The sequence below is a fragment of the Lissotriton helveticus genome, chromosome 2_1 (assembly GCF_964261635.1).
Source record: "Lissotriton helveticus chromosome 2_1, aLisHel1.1, whole genome shotgun sequence".
Lineage (NCBI taxonomy): Eukaryota > Metazoa > Chordata > Amphibia > Caudata > Salamandridae > Lissotriton > Lissotriton helveticus.
In genome coordinates, this window is record NC_136059.1 from 139409957 (window position 1) to 139430147 (window position 20191).

The window sequence follows — 20191 nt, forward strand, 5'->3', positions numbered from 1 at the left end:
GCTGGATTAAAATAGAACATAAAACACTGAATCGTGACCTTTTAGGGTGCACATAGCAAATGAATAGATGTGCAAAATAAGCTAAAATTGCCAACATTCATAAGATCTTTTCTACCTCTTCCCTCCTCTATCCCTCCTTTACTCACCAAAACACTATTTTACAACAATGACCTCCCTAATATTCCATTCTAGACTCCTCCCTCCTCTATCCCCACCTTACTGCATGTGCACATCAAGGTAATGATACAGCAGCAATTTGTTTGATTTTCTTATTTGCTGATCCGTGATGGCAGTATTTTAGACATACTGATGTTGTTGATTGTTGTAGCTTCAGGTATTCAGGGTTTTAAGTTGTCTGTATTTTCTACATAAGTGATAACATATATTTCTCTGCCATCCTCTGCAGGAAGAAAACTTCATCATCAGACCTGGCACCATGGGACCCCGAATACTAATTTACTCTCTGGTCATTGTACTGTCCATCCTTGAAATTTCCTTTTCTGGCCCAGTTGCCATTTACAGTAAGTTATCTGACAAAGGAGCCTGGCTTTTATTATGATTAACTCTGATTTCATGCAGTGACAGTGGTGATCATGACTCTATTGGACATCTTCTCCTCCCACAGGAAAAAGGCGGAAGGGCATCTCAGCTTTACAAACCGTACTATAAACAAGGCATCATTGGCTGGGTGGTTGAGTAATTCTGTTGAAGTACCCTAGATTTTGTCAAATCAATGCCACACTCCACATATGCTGCAGCTCCCAGCTTTAAGGAGGTCTGCATACAATAGTGCAATTAATCGTGCAATGGCTTTGTTTCCTTAACCCCTTCGCTGCTAGGCCTTTTCCCCTCCTGTGCTAAGCCTTTTTTTGGCGTTTTGGAGTAGTGCGCGCTTAGGCCCTTGTAACTTTTTGACCACATAAGGTATCCGCGCCAAATTTGCGTCGTTTTCTTCCAACATCATGTGGATTCTAAAGGCGCCCAGGGTTTGTGGATTCCCTTGGAGGGGTCCCAGAAATTAACCAAAATATAGTGATTTGTTTTTATTTTTCAGAAAAATGGGAAAAACGGGCTGCAAATGAAAGCCTCTGGGTTTTTCCCTGAAAATGGTATCACAAAAGGGTTTGTGGGGCTGAAATCTCCATTTTCTCAGCTTTCAGGGAATGACAGTCTTTTGTCAGAGAACCGAAATTTTTCACTCAGTTTTGGCATTTTTCTGGGACATAGCCTATTTTTGCTATTTTTAGAGCTTTCCACCTCCTTCCAGTTAATGGTAGAAATGAGTTTGAAAGCAATAAAGGATCCTGGAAAGCTTTACATTTTCGAAATGTAGACAAACTTCTGAATTCAGAAAGGGGTCATTTGTCTAAATCCATGTAGGTTTCGTTATAGAAACTAACAGTTAGATATTGGAATATTTGAAATTTTTTTTGAAAAAAACAGCCTTTTGTCTCAACGTTTTCACCTATAACTTTTTCTAATTTTGTCAGCTCTTGAAAAGCAATATACCGTTACATCCAGTAGACCTTCCTGGTTGTGGGGATATATAGGACTTGTAGTTTCACCAAGAACCCGACGAACCCAGATCCAAAAACTGAGCAGCAACTTGCAATGGTATTTTTTCATTTACTGGGTATAGTGCACTTTGTCTTGGAAAATGTATACATGGAATAATCTGTATGAAAGACACCTATGTATTTCTGAATTGGGTACAAATTATAGAGTTCAGAAACAGTATATAATTGCACATTTTCAAAGTTGGGAATACTCATATTAGCATGAGAATTATTGGTCATTTTTCATAAAGATTTTTTTTTACACAATGTCTTTCATTGAAAGGGAGATATGCATGAAAGCTCAATTGGTAATAACAGTTGATTTACAAATCTGAATTACCCCAAGTGTCCCGATAAAAACGGTACCTCACTTGTGTGGGTCGGCCTTGTGCCTGCGACAGGAAACAGCGCAAAATGCAACGTGGTCACACCTAAATTTTGCAGTTACAAATTGACCCTTTTTTGGCAAAGTGCCTACCTGTAGTTTTTGCACCCTAGCTCTGCCGGCACCTAGGGAAACCTAGCAAACCTATACATTTTTGAAAAGTAGACACCCAGGGGAATTCAGGATGGGTTGACTCGACTGCCTACCACCAGGTTTTGTTACCCAGAATCCCTTGCAAAGCTAAGATTTTGACAAAATAAACACATTTTCCTCACATTTCTGTGGTGGAAAGTTCTGGAATCTGCGTGGATCAACAAATTTCCACCCACCCAGCGTTCCCCCAGGTCTCCCGATAAAAACGGTACCTCACTTGTGTGGTCCGTCCTTGTGCCTACGACAGGAAACGGCACAAAATGCAACGTGGTCGCACCTCAATTTCCCAGTGAAATTTTACGTTCTTTGGACAAAGAGACTACCTTTTGTTTTTGAGCGGTAGCTCAGCCAGCACCTAGGGAAACCTAGCAAACGTATACATTTTTTTAAACTAGACTCCCAGGGGAATTCAGGATGGGGTGACTCGTCTGCCTACCCTCAGGTTTTGTTACCCAGAATCCCTTGCAAATCTAAAAATTTGACCAAAAAAACACATTTTCCTCACATTTCTGTGGTGATAAGTTCTGGAATCTGTGTGGATCAACAAATTTCCACCCACCCAGCGTGCCCCCAGGTCTCCCAAAAAAAATGGTACCTCACTTGCGTGGGTAGGCATAGTGGCCGCGACATGAAACAGCGCAAAACGCAGCATGGTCGCACCTCAATTTCCCAGTGAAATTTAGCACGTTTCGGACAAAAAGACTACCTTTTGTTTTTGCGCCGTAGCTCTGCCAGCACCCAGGGAAACCTAGCAAACCTATACATTTTTGAAAACTAGACACCCAGGGCAATTCAGGATGGGGTGACTCGTCTGCCTACCCCCAGGTTTTGTTACCCAGAATCCCTTGTAAACCTAAAAATGTTACCAAAAAAAACACATTTTCCTTACATTTCTGTGGTGGAAAGTTCTGGAATCTGCGTGGATCAACAAATTTCCACCCACATAGCGTGCCCCAAGGTTTCCTGAAAAAAATGGTACCTCACTTGCGTGGGTAGGCATAGTGGCCGCGACATGAAACAGCGCAAAACGCAGCATGGTCGCACCTCAATTTCCCAGTGAAATTTAGCACGTTTTGGACAAAAAGTCTACGTTTTGTTTTTGCGCCGTAGCTCTGCCAGCACCTAAGGAAGCCTAGCAAACCTATACATTTTTGAAAACTAGACACCCAGGGCAATTCAGAATGGGGTGACTCGTCTGCCTACCCCCAGGTTTTGTTACCCAGAATCCCTTGCAAACAAAACAATTTGACCAAATAAACTCATTTTCCTCACATTTCTGTGGTGGAAAGTTCTGGAATCTGCGTGGATCAACAAATTTCCACCCACCCAGCGTGCCCCCAGGTCTCCCAAAAAAAATGGTACCTCACTTGCGTGGGTAGGCATAGTGGCTGCGACATGAAACAGCGCAAAACGCAGCATGGTCGCACCTCAAATTCCCAGTGAAATTTAGCACGATTCGGACAAAAAGACTACCTTTTGTTTTTGCGCCGTAGCTCTGCCAGCACCTAGGGAAATCTAGCAACCCTATACATTTTTGAAAAGTAGACACCCAGGGCAATTCAGGATGGGGTGACTCGTCTGCCTACCCCCAGGTTTTGTTACCCAGAATCCCTTGCAAACAAAACAATTTGACCAAAAAAACACATTTTCCTCACATTTCTGTGGTGGAAAGTTCTGGAATCTGCGTGGATCAACAAATTTCCACCCAGCCAGCGTGCCCCCAGGTCTCCCGAAAACAATGGTACCTCACTTGCGTGGGTAGGCATAGTGGCTGCGACATGAAACAGCGCAAAACGCAGCATGGTCGCACCTCAATTTCCCAGTGAAATTTAGCACGTTTCGGACAAAAAGACTACCTTTTGTTTTTGCGCCGTAGCTCTGCCAGCACCTAGGGAAATCTAGCAACCCTATACATTTTTGAAAACTAGACACCCAGGGCAATTCTGGATGGGGTGACTCGTCTGCCTACCCCCAGGTTTTGTTACCCAGAATCCCTTGCAAACAGAAAAATATGACCAAAAAAACACATTTTCCTCACATTTCTGTGGTGGAAAGTTCTGGAATCTGCGTGTATCAACAAATTTCCACCCACCCAGCGTGCCCCCAGGTCTCCCGAAAACAATGGTACCTCACTTGCGTGGATAGACATAGTGGCTGCAACAGGAAACGGTTCAAATCGTACGGTGGTGAATTTACATTACCTTATTGCAAAACTACCTTGATTTTGGGGGGGGGGCATCTGAGTTTGTGGCCCGGGGCTCGGTGGTATTCTTTGCCAAGTAGCAAACCCAAACAGTTCTGAAAACTAGACACCCGGGGGAGTCCAGAGAGGTATGGCATGCATGGGTCCCCCAATGTTTTCCTACCCAGAACTCCTTGCAAACCTTAAATTTAGGTAAAAATAGCACTTTTCCAAACTTTTTGGCGTGGGATCGCCGTGCCGGAAAAAATGTCCTACCACCCTACGTTCCCCTTGTTCTCCCGAGTAAAAGGATACCTCACTTGTGTGGGTGCCCCAAAGCAGAACAGGCCAAAAATGAATTTTGAAAAAAGTAGTTTTTAGTCATATTTAAGTTTTACAAACTAAGCACCCCAGCCTGAGTCACATGCCTTTGGCCCACCCACACAAGTGAGGTATCATTTTACTCGGGAGAAGAAGGGAAACGCTGGGCGGTAGGACATATGTTCCGGCAGCGAGATCCCACCCAAAAAAGTATGGAAAAGTGGGTTTTTTGACCAAAATGTCAGGTTTGCAGGGGTTTCTGGGTAGGAAAACATTGGGGGACCCACGCATGCCATACCTCCCTGGACTCCCCCGGGTGTCTAGTTCTCAGAACTGTTTGGGTTTGGTAGTTTTCAAAGATGCCTGCCAAGCCCCGGGCCAAAAGCTCAGGTGACCCCCTCAAAAAATAAGATTATTTGGCTAAAGGTAATGTTTTGGTCTCCACAGTATGAATTGGGCCTTTTCCTAAAGCAGCCGCTATGCCTACCCACGCAAGTGAGGTGCCATTTTTATCGGGAGACCTTGGGGAACGCTGGGTGGGAGGTAATTTGTGTGAGCCCAGTGATGCCACGCTTTCCCACACTAAAACGTGTGAAAAATCTGATTTTTTCCAAGCAAAAACTGAGGTTTGCAAGGGATTCTGGGTAAAGGAACTTTGGAGGATCCACGCAAGCCATACCTCCTTGGAAGCCCCCGGGTGTCTACTTTTCAGAAATGTGTGGGATTGGTAGGTTTCCCTAGATGGCTGTCTCGCACGGGGCCAAAAACCCAGGTAACCCCTCTTGCAAAAGCTGGTGGACTTAACATTTTCACCATTGTTAAATTCACCAGCTTTTGCAAGAGGGGTTACCTGGGTTTCTGGCCCCGTGCGAGACAGCCATCTATGGAAACCTACCAAACCTACACATTTCTGAAAAGTAGACACCCGGGGGCTTCCAAGGAGGCATGGCTTGCGTGGATCCTCCAACGTTCCTTTACCCAGAATCCCTTGCAAACCTCAATTTTAGCAGAAAAAAATCAATTTTTTCACACGTTGTAGTCTGGGAAAGCGTGGCATCACTGGTCTCACACAAATTACCTCCCACCCAGCGTTCCCCCAGGTCTCCCGATAAAAACGGTACCCCACTTGCGTGGGTAGCCATAGTGGCTGCAACAGGAAAAGGTCCAAATCGTACGGTGGTGAATATAAAATAACCTGAAGCAATATAACTTTGATTTTGGGGGGGCACCTGAGTTTTTGGCCCGGGGCTGGGTGGTATTCTTTGGAAAGTAGCAAACCCAAACAGTTCTGAAAACTAGACACCCGGGAGAGTCCAGGGAGGTATGGCATGTGTGGGTCCCCCAATGTTTTCCTACCCAGAACTCCTTGCAAACCTTAAAATTAGGTAAAAATAGCACTTTTCCAAACTTTTTGGCGTGGAATCGCCGTGCCGGCAAAAATGTCCTACCACCCTGCGTTCCCCTTGTTCTCCCGAGTAAAAGGATACCTCACTTGTGTGGGTGCCCCAAAGCAGAACACGCCAAAAATGAATTTTGAAAAAAGTAGTTTTTAGTCATATTTAAGTTTTACAAATTAAGCACCACAGCCTGAGTCACATGCCTTTGGCCCACCCACACAAGTGAGGTATCATTTTACTCGGGAGAACAAGCGAAACGCTGGGTGGTAGGACATTTGTTCCGGCAGCGAGATCCCACCCAAAATAGTATGGAAAAGTGGGTTTTTTGACCAAAATTTCAGGTTTGCAGGGGTTTCTGGGTAGGAAAACATTGGGGGACCCACGCATGCCATACCTCCCTGGACTCCCCCGGGTGTCTAGTTCTCAGAACTGTTTGGGTTTGGTAGTTTCCAAAGATGCCTGCCAAGCCCCGGGCCAAAAGCTCAGGTGACCCCCTCAAAAAATAAGATTATTTGGCTAAAGGTAATGTTTTGGTCTCCACAGTATGAATTGGGCCTTTTCCTAAAGCAGCTGCTATGCCTACCCACGCAAGTGAGGTACCATTTTTATCGGGAGACCTTGGGGAACGCTGGGTGGGAGGTAATTTGTGTGAGCCCAGTGATGCCACACTTTCCCACACTAAAACGTGTGAAAAAACTGATTTTTTCCAAGCAAAAATTGAGGTTTGCAAGGGATTCTGGGTAAAGGAACGTTGGAGGATCCACGCAAGCCATACCTCCTTGGAAGCCCCCGGGTGTCTACTTTTCAGAAATGTGTGGGATTGATAGGTTTCCCTAGATGGCTGTCTCGCACGGGGCCAAAAACCCAGGTAACCCCTCTTGCAAAAGCTGGTGGACGTAACATTTTCACCATTGTTAAATTCACCAGCTTTTGCAAGAGGGGTAACCTGGGTTTCTGGCCCCGTGCGAGACAGCCATCTATGGAAACCTACCAAACCTACACATTTCTGAAAAGTAGACACCCGGGGGCTTCCAAGGAGGTATGGCTTGCGTGGATCCTCCAACGTTCCTTTACCCAGAATCCCTTGCAAACCTCAATTTTAGCAGAAAAAAATCAATTTTTTCACACGTTGTAGTCTGGGAAAGCGTGGCATCACTGGTCTCACACAAATTACCTCCCACCCAGCGTTTCCCCAGGTCTCCCGATAAAAACGGTACCCCACTTGCGTGGGTAGCCATAGTGGCTGCAACAGGAAAAGGTCCAAATCGTACGGTGGTGAATATAAAATAACCTGAAGCAATTTAACTTTGATTTTGGGGGGGGCACCTGAGTTTTTGGCCCGGGGCTGGGTGGTATTCTTTGGAAAGTAGCAAACCCAAACAGTTCTGAAAACTAGACACCCGGGAGAGTCCAGGGATGTATGGCATGTGTGGGTCCCCCAATGTTTTCCTACCCAGAACTCCTTGCAAACCTTAAAATTTGGTAAAAATAGCAATTTTCCAAACTTTTTGGCGTGGGATCGCCGTGCCGGCAAAAAAGTCCTACCACCCTGCGTTCCCCTTGTTCTCCCGAGTAAAAGGATACCACACCTTAACAGAGTTACTCAAAAGTCAAACATTCAAGCACGGCTATCTATTCCTCAAAGACACATACATACAGGTTGGATTTGGCACGAGGGCGAGTGACGGTTCAGTACATAAAATTTTATTAACAAGATATTTCAAAAAAATGAAATGCTCTGTCAATAAATAAATGCATAAAAACTGAACCAGTGACTCGCAACTTGTGAGCTGTAAAGCCACGACAAGGCACCAACCGTTTTACAGGCCATTCACGCAGCTTTCATACCTGATACAAACCAGACCATTGACACCATCCGAATGGAAAAGCAACACATAACTACAATCACAATGAGGGGCAAGGTACACCCTACTGCAGAAAGAGAAAAAAAACAATTATTACTGCACACCCATCTAATCCGCAAGCACACACACATACTGGTTAGATTTGGCACGAGGGTGAGTGATGATTCAGTACATACAATTGTATACGCAAGTAATTTCACAAAAATGAAATACACTGTGTATAATTGAAAGTATGATAAACTGAACCACTGACTCACAGCTCGTGAGCTGTAAAGCCACATCAAGGCACCAACATCTTTACAGGCCATTCATACACCTTTCGTACGCGTGACACATACAAAACATTCACACCGCCAGCCGCGGACCCATCACATTCCAACACTCACACCAGCAAACAGCGCCATTCAAGGGCCCATCACTTTCACACGCCCACATTTCGGACACTGCAACTACACAAAATGATGGACTGTGTGGAGTGTCACTCAACTAGCAGTGTGTGTAGTGACCAACAGAAAGTAACTACTCACACACCGCCTGCTGAGCGCCAGTCCACCCACACCACCATCCAAGCACCAGACCATGCACACCGCCAGCCAAACACCACTCAGCGCACACCGACAGCCAAGTACCACTCCACACACACCACCAGCCAAGCATCACTCCACGCACACCACCAACCAAGCGCCACTCCACACACACCGCCAGCCAAGCACCACTCCGTGCACAGACAGCCAAGTACCACTCCATGCACACCACCAGCCAAGCGCCCCTCCACACACACCACCAGCCAAGCGCCACTCCACAAACACAACACCAGCCAAGCACCACTCCGTGCACAGACAGCCAAGTACCACTCCACGCACACCGTCCAGCCAAGCGCCACTCCACACACACTGCCAGCCAAGCACCACTCCACACACACCGCCAGCCAAGCACCACTCCGTGCACAGACAGCCAAGTACCACTCCACGCACACCGTCCAGCCAAGCGCCACTCCACACACACCGCCAGCCAAGCACCACTCCACACACACCGCCAGCCAAGCACCACTCCGTGCACAGACAGCCAAGTACCACTCAATGCACACCACCAGCCAAGCGCCACTCCACACACACCACCAGTCAAGCACCACTCCACGAACACCATCAGCCAAAGACAAATCCAAACACAACACCAGGCAAGCGCAAGAGCACGCACACCGCCAGACAAGCACCAGTCCACAGACACCTTCAGTCAAGCGCCAAACCATGCACACAGTCAGACAATGGACACTACACGCAAACCAACATCATACTTTAGTTTTTTTTTAAAACAAAAGAGAAACAAAAACAAATTGCAAATTGATACAAATCTACTAACTCAACAACTAAATCTAAAAAGAATACACAAATACAAACTTTGAAACTGAACAATAACTATTACAGAATAAAGACCAACCAGTTCACTTTACCACTCATTGATACTCCCAAAAATTCGTTTGCTTGTGGTACAATCTCAAACAAGCAGGTACACACAGCCTGGGGTTTGAAGGGCAGTCGAGGCAGTACATGTGAACCTCCTTCCGCAAACCTCTTCGCCAACAGACTCTACATCTCCGACTGGGAAAGTCTTTTGAGGTTGTAGGAGGAATTGTATCAGGAAAGTGGCGATCTTTTAATCTGGCAACATCCTCCACCACTCCAACTCTAGGAACACTTGCCTGTTCCACTAAAACAAGGCTGCCTATTACAGACTCCTGAAACTTTACAAAAGTCAACTTTGACTGGGGACAAGATTTCTGGAACACAATAAAAGCATTAAAGGTTGCCAAGTGGAAAAGATGGATAGCCAACTTCTTGTACCAAATGTAAGACTTACGAAGAGCAGCATACGGTTCCAACCTCTGATCAACTCTGTCAACACCACCCATGTACTTATTGTAGTCCAGTATGCACACAGGTTTGCGCACTTCTGCAACCTGACCCCAAACATTCCGCGGTTCAGTGCTTTCATCATGTATTGTAGTCAACATGTAGACATCTCTCCTGTCTGTAAACTTCACAGCTAGAAGCTCCTCACAACGCAAAGCACTGCACTGTCCCCGAGCAAGCTTTCGACAAACAAGTTCTTTTGGGAAACCTTTACGGTTTGAGCGGATTGTGCCACAAGCAACAGTGTCCACTTTGGCCAATTCCCTGAACAACCGCACACCAGTGTAGAAGTTATCGACATACAAATGATGGCCTTTGTTAAAAAAATCCACGACCAAGTTCCCACACAATTTTCTCAGTCACTCCAAAAGTCGACGGACAACCAGGGGGGTTAATCCTGGATTCCTTACCAGTGTACACCCTGAAATTAGAGACATATCCAGTCTCACTGTCACACAGCATATACAGTTTGATTCCATAGCGTGCCCTCTTACTAGGAATGTATTGCCGAAATACCAAGCGGCCCTTGAACAACAGCAAAGACTCATCCACTGCAATTTCTTTCCCAGGATAAAAGATCTCAGAAAATCGATCAACCAAATGATCAATGACAGGCCGAATCTTGAAAAGAGGGTCACAATCAGGGTGATCTCGTGGCAAAGCAAGACTATTGTCAACAAAATGCATCATCCGCAGCAGAAGCAAATACCTATCACGACTCATGACTGCCGGAAATATAGCTGTTGCCATCAAGGGACTAGTAGAGCAATATGAAGCCATTGATGGTTTCCTAAGCAAGCCCATCAAAAGAGTTAAACCCAAAAACTTTTTCATCTCCTCCAAATTGGTGGGAGTCCACCGGGTAGCTCTAGCGTGGGGCTTAAGGCTGGCACTGTTCACCCTCAAAAAAATTTTAGCATACAAATTAGTCTGCTCTACAATCTCTGCCAAAAACACATCATCCATAAACAACTTGAAAAAAGCAATAGGCAAAAAGTTTTCAGTGTTCACGCTACACCCTGGAAAACCAGTAAATTCAGGCAATGCCGGCTGCACCATGCCTGGTGCAATATATGTAGAGTAACACTCCCAGGCATATATTTAAAGCAATAACCAATAGATTAAACAAAACAAACTAGTACAGTTTTAGAAAATAAACATTTTTAATTTGATTAAAAAAAGATACAATAAAAGTCAGTGCATTGATCAGATTTGATAAAAAGATTGTATAATGATACATGTGTATTCACAAGAAAATGTAATTTAAAAGGAGGTTAGGTGGCATCCGGTCGACGCGTTTCGACATAAAAATATGCCTTCATCGGGACTTAAACCATCCAATTTCTGTAAAAAAGATTATAACAATGGTTTACTTATTTCGCCTTCTATCATGAAATAATATAACTGAGCTAGTTCCAGTTTGTTACAACATTCTATTGGTATAAACATTCTTTTCACATTAATGATGTACCGCTTTGTATACAAATATTTTACACCTATGCATATACAGATTATCACGACCAAGCCATACTGTATTGTGTACAAGCAAACACGGAGGTATGATTCCCAGAATTCGATTATTTGCCAAAATACCAAAGTTGACACCTTTAGGCTGACGACATTCTTATATATTATTACATCATCAAGTACTACTCCCAAGTAATCAGATTTAATGATTCAAGTGATGGCTGTCATCCATTTGCCTAATACATTTCAGCATTTCAATTATTTTTTGTTTGCTTGTGGCTTTTACTATAACATAGACCATATTATTTATTAAGTACAGAGAGAGTTATAGGATAGAAAAATAGAAGAAAAGAAAAATTCCGTATTTAATATACTCGTTCATTTTATGTCCCTATTCTAGGAATTTGGTTTAATGATTATATACACTAGTTTATTGAGGAGAGAAAATAAGAAAAAAACGAGAAGTCTTCTGGATTTTTTCCCTCAAGACCTTCAGTCATGGCCTCAATAATGATTTGCCTTGGCATAATGCAATTTTATGAAAATGGTTAAAATTAAATAGGTAACAAGAATACTTTAAATATATACTGCATGTAAATAGGGCTTTCCCCTTTAAGAACCTAGGCGCGACGCAAACCAATGATACCCGTCCGTATAAAAGACCTCCCGAACTGCAAATCGGGGCTGTTCTTTTTGAAAACCTGACCCATCGGCAGTGTATCCTGATTCATCTGTACCCTCGTGTAATCTCTAGGTAAGAGACCACGTATGCTATATAGCTGTTAATCGACTTAAATCTAGCTTTTTTTAACAATTCTGGTATAATTAATACCCTGCACTTTTGTTATTAGGAGTAACGTGCGTTTGACATTTAAAAAGACGAGATATCATGACGTCACCGCCGTATACTTAAAAACCGCATCACGAGGGGGAAACGGCATTGTGTGTAAACAGCGGTCTATTACAATTAGGTAAGCGGTAACATCGGAATCTAAAAATGTGTGTACTTTTTGGATTAGGTACATTACCCCCCTATGGAAAAAGCGTAACGTTGCGCGTTATTGGTGTTCCGCACAGTTGCGGCGATGTATTACGATGAGGCGAACGCCCGAGACTTTTAAAGTGAACCGGCACAATTGATTGATAAAAGAGACATACTAATAAGCTGCTCACCTTTTTCTCATTAGGAGCCGATATTTACGGCAGTAGAACATAAAAGAACGCAGGACGTCTACGCCTCACATAATTTTAATCCAACCCACGTGAATGAACTGGTACCACGCAGTAATATCGTTCTATGATATTTAGGTAAGTGGTAATTAGATATTGGCCAGATTTCGTTTTTAAAAACAAATTAGCTAAACGGAACTTTGGCTTACTTTACCGGTATGTTATATTGTCAGGACCCTATCCAACACACCAGTGGCATCGGCGTGGTATCAAACCGTTAAAAAGACCCCAGATGAAGAACATAGTATAATTCTTCAAGGGTAAGATAGCCAATAATATGTCTCTTTTGCAAAACAAATAAGAACTATTGTTGTCACAAACTAAAACATTTGTTTCTGACTCATAGGATATTGTCATCTGTTCGTATTTAAAAAAAAAAAAAAAAAAAAACTTCAGGCTATGAATGCTCCTATGGAACTTTAAATATAAATGCAAGGTGAGCTGTTATGTGTAATCTTGTTAGCGTATTAATAAAGCCTTGAAACAAGGAAACTGGATTCTTGACCTATGACTTACCCGCATGTTATTTTGGTTCTTTTAGAAAACTGTAAATAAACCACCTAGTTTTGAACTCGAGGATACAGCACCGATACAGCCGTATTGCAGTTTGAAAAATAGAAAACAGTATTGTCCTTGTACATTAGTACAAGTTTAGGTAAGAAAATGAGATGTATGACAGTTTGTCTCTGTAAACCTCAATAAACTAGTGTATATAATCATTAAACCAAATTCCTAGAATAGGGACATAAAATGAACGAGTATATTAAATACGGAATTTTTCTTTTCTTCTATTTTTCTATCCTATAACTCTCTCTGTACTTAATAAATAATATGGTCTATGTTATAGTAAAAGCCACAAGCAAACAAAAAATAATTGAAATGCTGAAATGTATTAGGCAAATGGATGACAGCCATCACTTGAATCATTAAATCTGATTACTTGGGAGTAGTACTTGATGATGTAATAATATATAAGAATGTCGTCAGCCTAAAGGTGTCAACTTTGGTATTTTGGCAAATAATCGAATTCTGGGAATCATACCTCCGTGTTTGCTTGTACACAATACAGTATGGCTTGGTCGTGATAATCTGTATATGCATAGGTGTAAAATATATGTATACAAAGCGGTACATCATTAATGTGAAAAGAATGTTTATACCAATAGAATGTTGTAACAAACTGGAACTAGCTCAGTTATATTATTTCATGATAGAAGGCGAAATAAGTAAACCATTGTTATAATCTTTTTTACAGAAATTGGATGGTTTAAGTCCCGATGAAGGCATATTTTTATGTCGAAACGCGTCGACCGGATGCCACCTAACCTCCTTTTAAATTAAATTTTCTTGTGAATACACATGTATCATTATACAATCTTTTTATCAAATCTGATCAATGCACTGACTTTTATTGTATCTTTTTTTTTTTTTTTTTATCAAATGAAAAATGTATATTTTTTAAAACTGTACTAGTTTGTTTTGTTTAATCTATTGGTTATTGCTTTAAATATATGCCTGGGAGTGTTACTCTACATATATTGTTTACCCTGTCCCAGGATATTGATCCGTATCAGGGGGTCCTTGTTGTTAACATAGCCATGCCTGGTGCAAGCCAGAGGTCAGAACTTTCATCGTCAAGTCTTGCAGCCGCAGGCCGCCGCCCAGCTAACTCTTGTCTCACAACACCAACTGGAAGTTTAGCAGCCCCAGGCTGCAGCCCAGATGTCTCTTGCCGCACAATTGGCACATCACTGTCCTCCGCAACCACAGGCACAACCATGTCCTCCAAAACCGTAAACACAGCAATGTCCTCCCCAACCACAGGCACATCATCCACACCAAAAGTAGCTTCATCAGCACTCAAAGTGTCTTCATCATCAGATGAAGCCATGTGTAGAGAAAACTCACTACCTGAATCTTCACCTCCCACCTCTGGCTCAGAATCAGAGTCAGACTCTGGACCATGGTCAGAGGAAGAATAAAAAAGCATTCCAACAACTTGCTGAGCAGTAATCCGGCGGCTGGCCATTATCCTTACAAATAAAGGAGTCTGCACAAACAACTCAACAACCCCAACACTGCGCAAAGTAAGATACAAATGTAAGACTTTTTCACCAAAAAATATATTTAGAAAAAATATACAATTCACTTACAAGACACAACTACACTCACCAGCACCTACTCTGCAAAGACACAGCAAATAGGCAACGATATCCCACTAGAAAGAAGAAAAAAAAACCTTACATCTACAGAAGGACACATCAAAAACAAATGTAAAACATGTTTTACAATCACAACAAACAGCAACAACACATACTCGTATTACTACACACTTTGCAAAATAAACAATTACATTACAATTGAACAAAAAAAGGTCTCTTACCAAACACATGCAACTACAGAAACAGCAGAACAACAGAACCACCAGTAACAGAACCGCACACTGCAACAATCTAAAGAGAAAAAAAAACAATACACATTAGAAGAAACAAAAACAACACACATTACAACAGGCTATGTCACAGGGTATGTCACAAATGGGGTGTCTGTCCCCAAGGGGGGAAGATTATAAATCATTATAAACGTGGGCCCACTGGAAGCAACCCTACGGAGGGCAGAGAGGCCAAATAAAGACACGGCAGAACATACAGAAAACAAATGGGCCCAAGGAAGCAACCCTTGGCCCTGGAGTCTAGTGGGCTTTTGTATTCCCCTCCCCCCCCCCCGGGGCAGAAAAGTCTAAAAAAATATTAGGGCCACTAGGAAGCGACCCTTCCCCAAGGGGTCGCTTCCTTTTCAAATAAAAAACAATCCCTGGTGTCTAGTGGGCTTTTCTGCTCCCCCTGGGTGCAGATCGGCCGAAAAAACGGCCGATCTGCCCCGGGGGGGGGGGGGGGGGGGGGCAGAAAAGTCTGAAAAATATTTTATCCCCCTAAGGAAGCAACCCTTGCCCAAGGGGTCGCTTCCTTTATAAATAAAAAACAATCCCTGGTGTCTAGTGGCTTTTCTGCCCCCCCTGGGTGCAGATCGGCCAAACAAAACGGCCGATCTGCCCCAGGGGGGGCAGAAAAGTCTAAAACATTATTTGGCCCCCTAAGGAAGCGGCCCTTGCCCAAGGGGTCGCTTTCTGCACACAAAAAAAACAAACACAAGCAATCCCTGGTGTCTAGTGGGCTTTTCTACCCCCCCTGGGTGCAGATCGGCCAAACAAAACGGCTGATCTGCCCCAGGGGGGGCAGAAAAGTCTGAAACTATATATGCCAGCCAAAGGAAGCGACCCTTGCCCAAGGGGTCGCTTCCTACACACAATTTGCCCAAAACAAACAATCCCTGGTGTCTAGTGGGGCATTCCTGGTGCACGATCGCGACGCTGTGCGCGATCGTGTACCAGGAATGCCGTGCATTGGGACATCAGGGGAGAGGAAACACAGTTTCCTCCCCCCCGATGCCTCAAGGCACCGAAAAACGGCCCCCCCGCCCCACCGGAGCAGCAAACACTAACCTGTATCCTGGACGCGCTGAAAACAAATGGCTTCCAGCGCGTCCAGCGCTTCCTGATGACGTCGGCGCGCTGACGTCACCAGGAAGCGTGGGGGGGCCAGGGGGTGGCAGCGGAAAGTCTTCCGCTGCCACCCCTGCAAAAAAAAAAAGATCGCCGCACAGGGGGGGGCGCTCTCCCCCAGGGCTGTAATGATGACGGAGCCGTTCCGTCATCAGCACAGCCCAACCGATGCTGATGACGGAACCGCTCCGTCATCAGCATCGAAGGGGTTAAACACAAACCAGCACAGCTATGGCAGTGACAGACACTTCTATTGCAGGAGGGTGTTACACATTTTATTTCAGGACAACATTTAGGGGACAAGGCTAACACAATAACATATCACTTTAATCTCTGAACATTGTGTGCATTCTATGATGGATATCTGTTTTGAAACTTGAATGGATGTACATTTTCTATTTACATCTCCTTTGGGGCAGGCATGGCACAAGGACCCAGCCAACAAGGAATACTTCAAATAAAGAACAAGCATTACTAAATATCAACTCAACATTCACCAGAATGACGCATACAGTCTTTAAAAGGCTTAGCATATTGTCCCTACCGGGGACCCACGTGAAGATTTATTCACACCCCAAAAAACATCATGGGCATCAGAGATATGGCTAGAAGGCCAGGACAATCAGCAGGTTGGTAACCCCTCTAACAAAAAGATGTATCCCTATGCTAGCTGCCGGTGTGGGGGTTTACATGCACTGGGGCACAAGGTGGTACCTTTCGGGCTGAAGTAACCTGTCTAAAATTAGAAAGGTGCACCATGCATCTTCACCTCTATCCACTCCTGCCCCATGACCTATCCACATTAATGTGTGGGTGTAATATTTCCTTTGTTCTGGTTCACATTATGGTCCTCTTCCTGTTTGGGGTAGATATTAAATTTTCCTCAGCTTGCAAGAGATATATTCTTCCATTTTTTGGGAGATGCGATTTGTCTTAATTATCAGGTCATATGGTAATGTAAGTGACCAGAAATCATCCTACTTTACTGTATATATTGATACAAGTTGGGCGCGTTTGCTCCCAACGAAGAACATTGCTGATCCTCTATGGATTCACACTTCCCCCTGTCAGAAAATGAAGAGGGTCTGGTCACCAGTTTGCGACAATGAGCACCCACAACACCAACGAACACCCACAACACCAACCATCCCACAGGATAAAGGAACAACGTCTACATCAAATAATAATTGTGCTGCTGCTAAAGGGGCCTCCATGGTCCTCCAGACTGAACTCAGGGAATGATCACTGCAGCATTCCCCCCACCACGGTGCCATCATGCACAACTGTTCTGGTATGGTAGGTAGGGAAATTCATCTCTGTGAGAAAAACTCACACTGCATGGCTTGAAACCACCGGACTGTATCTTGCAATATAAGCATTGTCTCTTACACAGTGAAATTACCCTTTTTGCATGCCTCTCTATACCACAAGAGGCTGTGCCCCAACTCCCACTGTCTGCAGGACCAGTTAGTAATGGGACGGGGTGTAGCAATGAAATAACAAATTCCCATTCCAGCAGGGTGAACCCCTGAAGAGTTTGCGTTTGGTAATTCAGAGCTCACATAGCACTATTATCAGTCTGAAATTACTACCTAGTGAAGGCCTTTTAAGAACTTATATTGTGTCAGACAATATGATCCTCGTCTGATTTAAAGGGGAAGTATTTAATTGTAGGTATCTCCCCTCCTTGCTGAGGCACAGACTGCTTGCTAGCACCAGTGCAAGAAGGGGCAGATTCCTGGACAAAACAGAACTGTCTGTGGAATTTTCTTCTTTCTAAGTGTGCTGCACGAAGTAGCACACTTATAATGAGGAAACAATGAGGATAAATAAAGACATTTCTCCAAGTTGCGCCTCGGGTAGACCTGGGAATGCGTCAGAATTGTACTCCCCCCACACATGCTGGTAAATCAGGGAGTGTGTCAGAATGCACGGGTGTAAATGTAAATTGATACTCATATAGCGCACTACTCACCCACAAGGGTCTCAAGCAGTAGCTTAATTTGTAAAATATGAAGTGCAGGTGCTCAATTTTTTTGGGGGGAGACCACACCCACTTTACCTGGCTCCACCTACTTCCTCCACTGGCTCCACCCACTTATTCGTCTCCACCCATAATTCTCAATTGGCACTGTTGAAAGCCAGATGTAATACCGGGTCTGAATTTCAGCAAGGGAGTCTTCCTCAAATAAAGGTTCTTGATAGGAGGTTCCCCCACTCGAGAAAATTTTGAAAAAATTGAATTCAAAAAGTGCATTTAAAACACAATTTAAGAATAAATTGGCTGAAATGACTAATGCACTGAAAGGGGACACCTATAATTACTAACTTTTTGGCTCCCGTCTTCCTATTGTTTATGCCTACGCTCATAAATTTAATGGCATCAAAATGCCATGGCAGAGCTACTAGGGGGGGTTGAGTGCTGGCAGTGAAGCAATAGCCATGTGGACAGAGGCAGAGAAAGGACTCAGGATGTGAAGAAAGGAAAGAGAGTGTCAGGCAGATGGTACAGGGCATGAGAAGTTGGGAGTCAGGGATGGTGCTAATTTTGAACAAAAAAAATCCAGGAGTTTGTCACAATATGGTTTTGATGCGCAGGGGTTGTTCTTCTGGGCATCTGGATTAGACAGTTCTTAAAAGATGCTGAAGGTTTCTCTTATTCAGTCAGACCTGTTAGATTAATTTTGTAAATTAAGACTTTTTGGTTCTCTTTATGGCACTTTGGAGGCCTTACAGGTATCTCTTAGAGAGGGGCTATCTTCAGTCAAAATAGTCTTGTGCAGCTTGCATTAGAGGTCGAGGCTGGTTTGTTTCAGTTCTACTGTCACCACATTGGACCATTTTTTGTGGGTTTAATGCCAAATTTAGTATTTCTAGTTTTGGATGGGGCCAACCTAACAGAGAGCAGTGATTTATGGTAGTATAGATTGTCCAGTAAGGCTTCAGTGTCATCCTAGTTGAGAAAGTTAATTGTAACAACATTCTGTGTGTCCTCAAGCTCCTCTGTGCTGACATATCTGTAACAACTGTATGGAATAATCACATATCTTTCTTTCTAAGAAATGCAAGCAATTCTACAAACTTGTGTCGTAGTCTGTTCATGTGTATCATATGGAAAAATCTGGTATCAATGGTGCACGTGTGATCAAGGCAAACCTAAAAGGTAGCTAACTTAAGATGTGCTGAATGCTAATCATAGTGTATGTGACATTTATGTTTTTGAAAGGCATAAAGGAGCTTGTTAAATAGAGGTCAATGATGACAAATGTAACAAAATATGCACTTACTGGCTCCCTCCATGGTCATTATTTGCAGCCCAACACAAGACATGTGTTATTTACTCTGTATCAAAGTTCGAATGGCATAAAATATATATTCCACTTTAAGTTCAATACATAGTGTTTGAATCAATTGAATATTTGATTTGAGGCCTGGGAATCTTTCCTGGCGTTACATCGGGAGTTACACCATCAGCATTGGTTTTTATTAATACTCAAGACTTTACATTTACCCACATAAGGCTAATTTTTAAAGGAGTTTTGCTGTCAAAAAGGTTGGGATTTTCAAAACGGAAACACAAATTATGGAGGTGAGAAAAGGAAAAAAACATAATTGAAAGGAAAAGTGGAGAAAGGGTGTCTAAGGGAAGGAAACCCCATTTATGTCAGCCTCAGCGAACTGGATATAAGTTTTGTATTATTCCTTTGGCACACATTCAGAAGCCATTTTTTGTTTGTGGAATCACTTTAAAACCCTATTTTATCATTAGCTATTAAAAAAGGTTTCTTGAGCACCAACTCCCCTCTAAACCTTTAGGGATGGTGTCCTGTTTCGCTCACTGGCGCGCCTTGCAGGGATGGTCAAAGAGGGAGATATTTTTATTTTCTGGATACTCCCTTGTGTAGCATTGATAAGCAGTGCGACAAGTTATCACAGGTGCGCAGTGTGACAAGCTGGCGCCAGAGGGAACCACAAGGAGCTTGCACCAGGGAAGTGCAAGGACCCATCCTCACCCTACACTTCCTATCGCTCTGTTTCTATCTTTCTTTATCGGGCTCGTAGCCTGAGTGCCCGAGATCATAATTTTGCACATAAATTCAATACCTCGTTCCAGCATTACACCAACTAAATCCTTTGTCGCAAAACGAAGCTGCTTCACCCAG

General features: G+C 43.5%; 1 protein-coding gene across 1 annotated transcript in view; it reads left to right on the plus strand.

The window, feature by feature from the left end:
• Nucleotides 1–405: 405 nt before the first annotated feature.
• The window catches only part of LOC144819255 (uncharacterized), a 69041-nt gene continuing 49255 nt past the window's right edge, over nucleotides 406–20191 (plus strand). The window contains exon 1 of the mRNA XM_078677224.1: nucleotides 406–521. Coding sequence (XP_078533350.1) covers nucleotides 437–521 — 85 coding nt within the window. The 5' untranslated portion in view covers nucleotides 406–436. The remainder of the gene's footprint in view (nucleotides 522–20191) is intronic.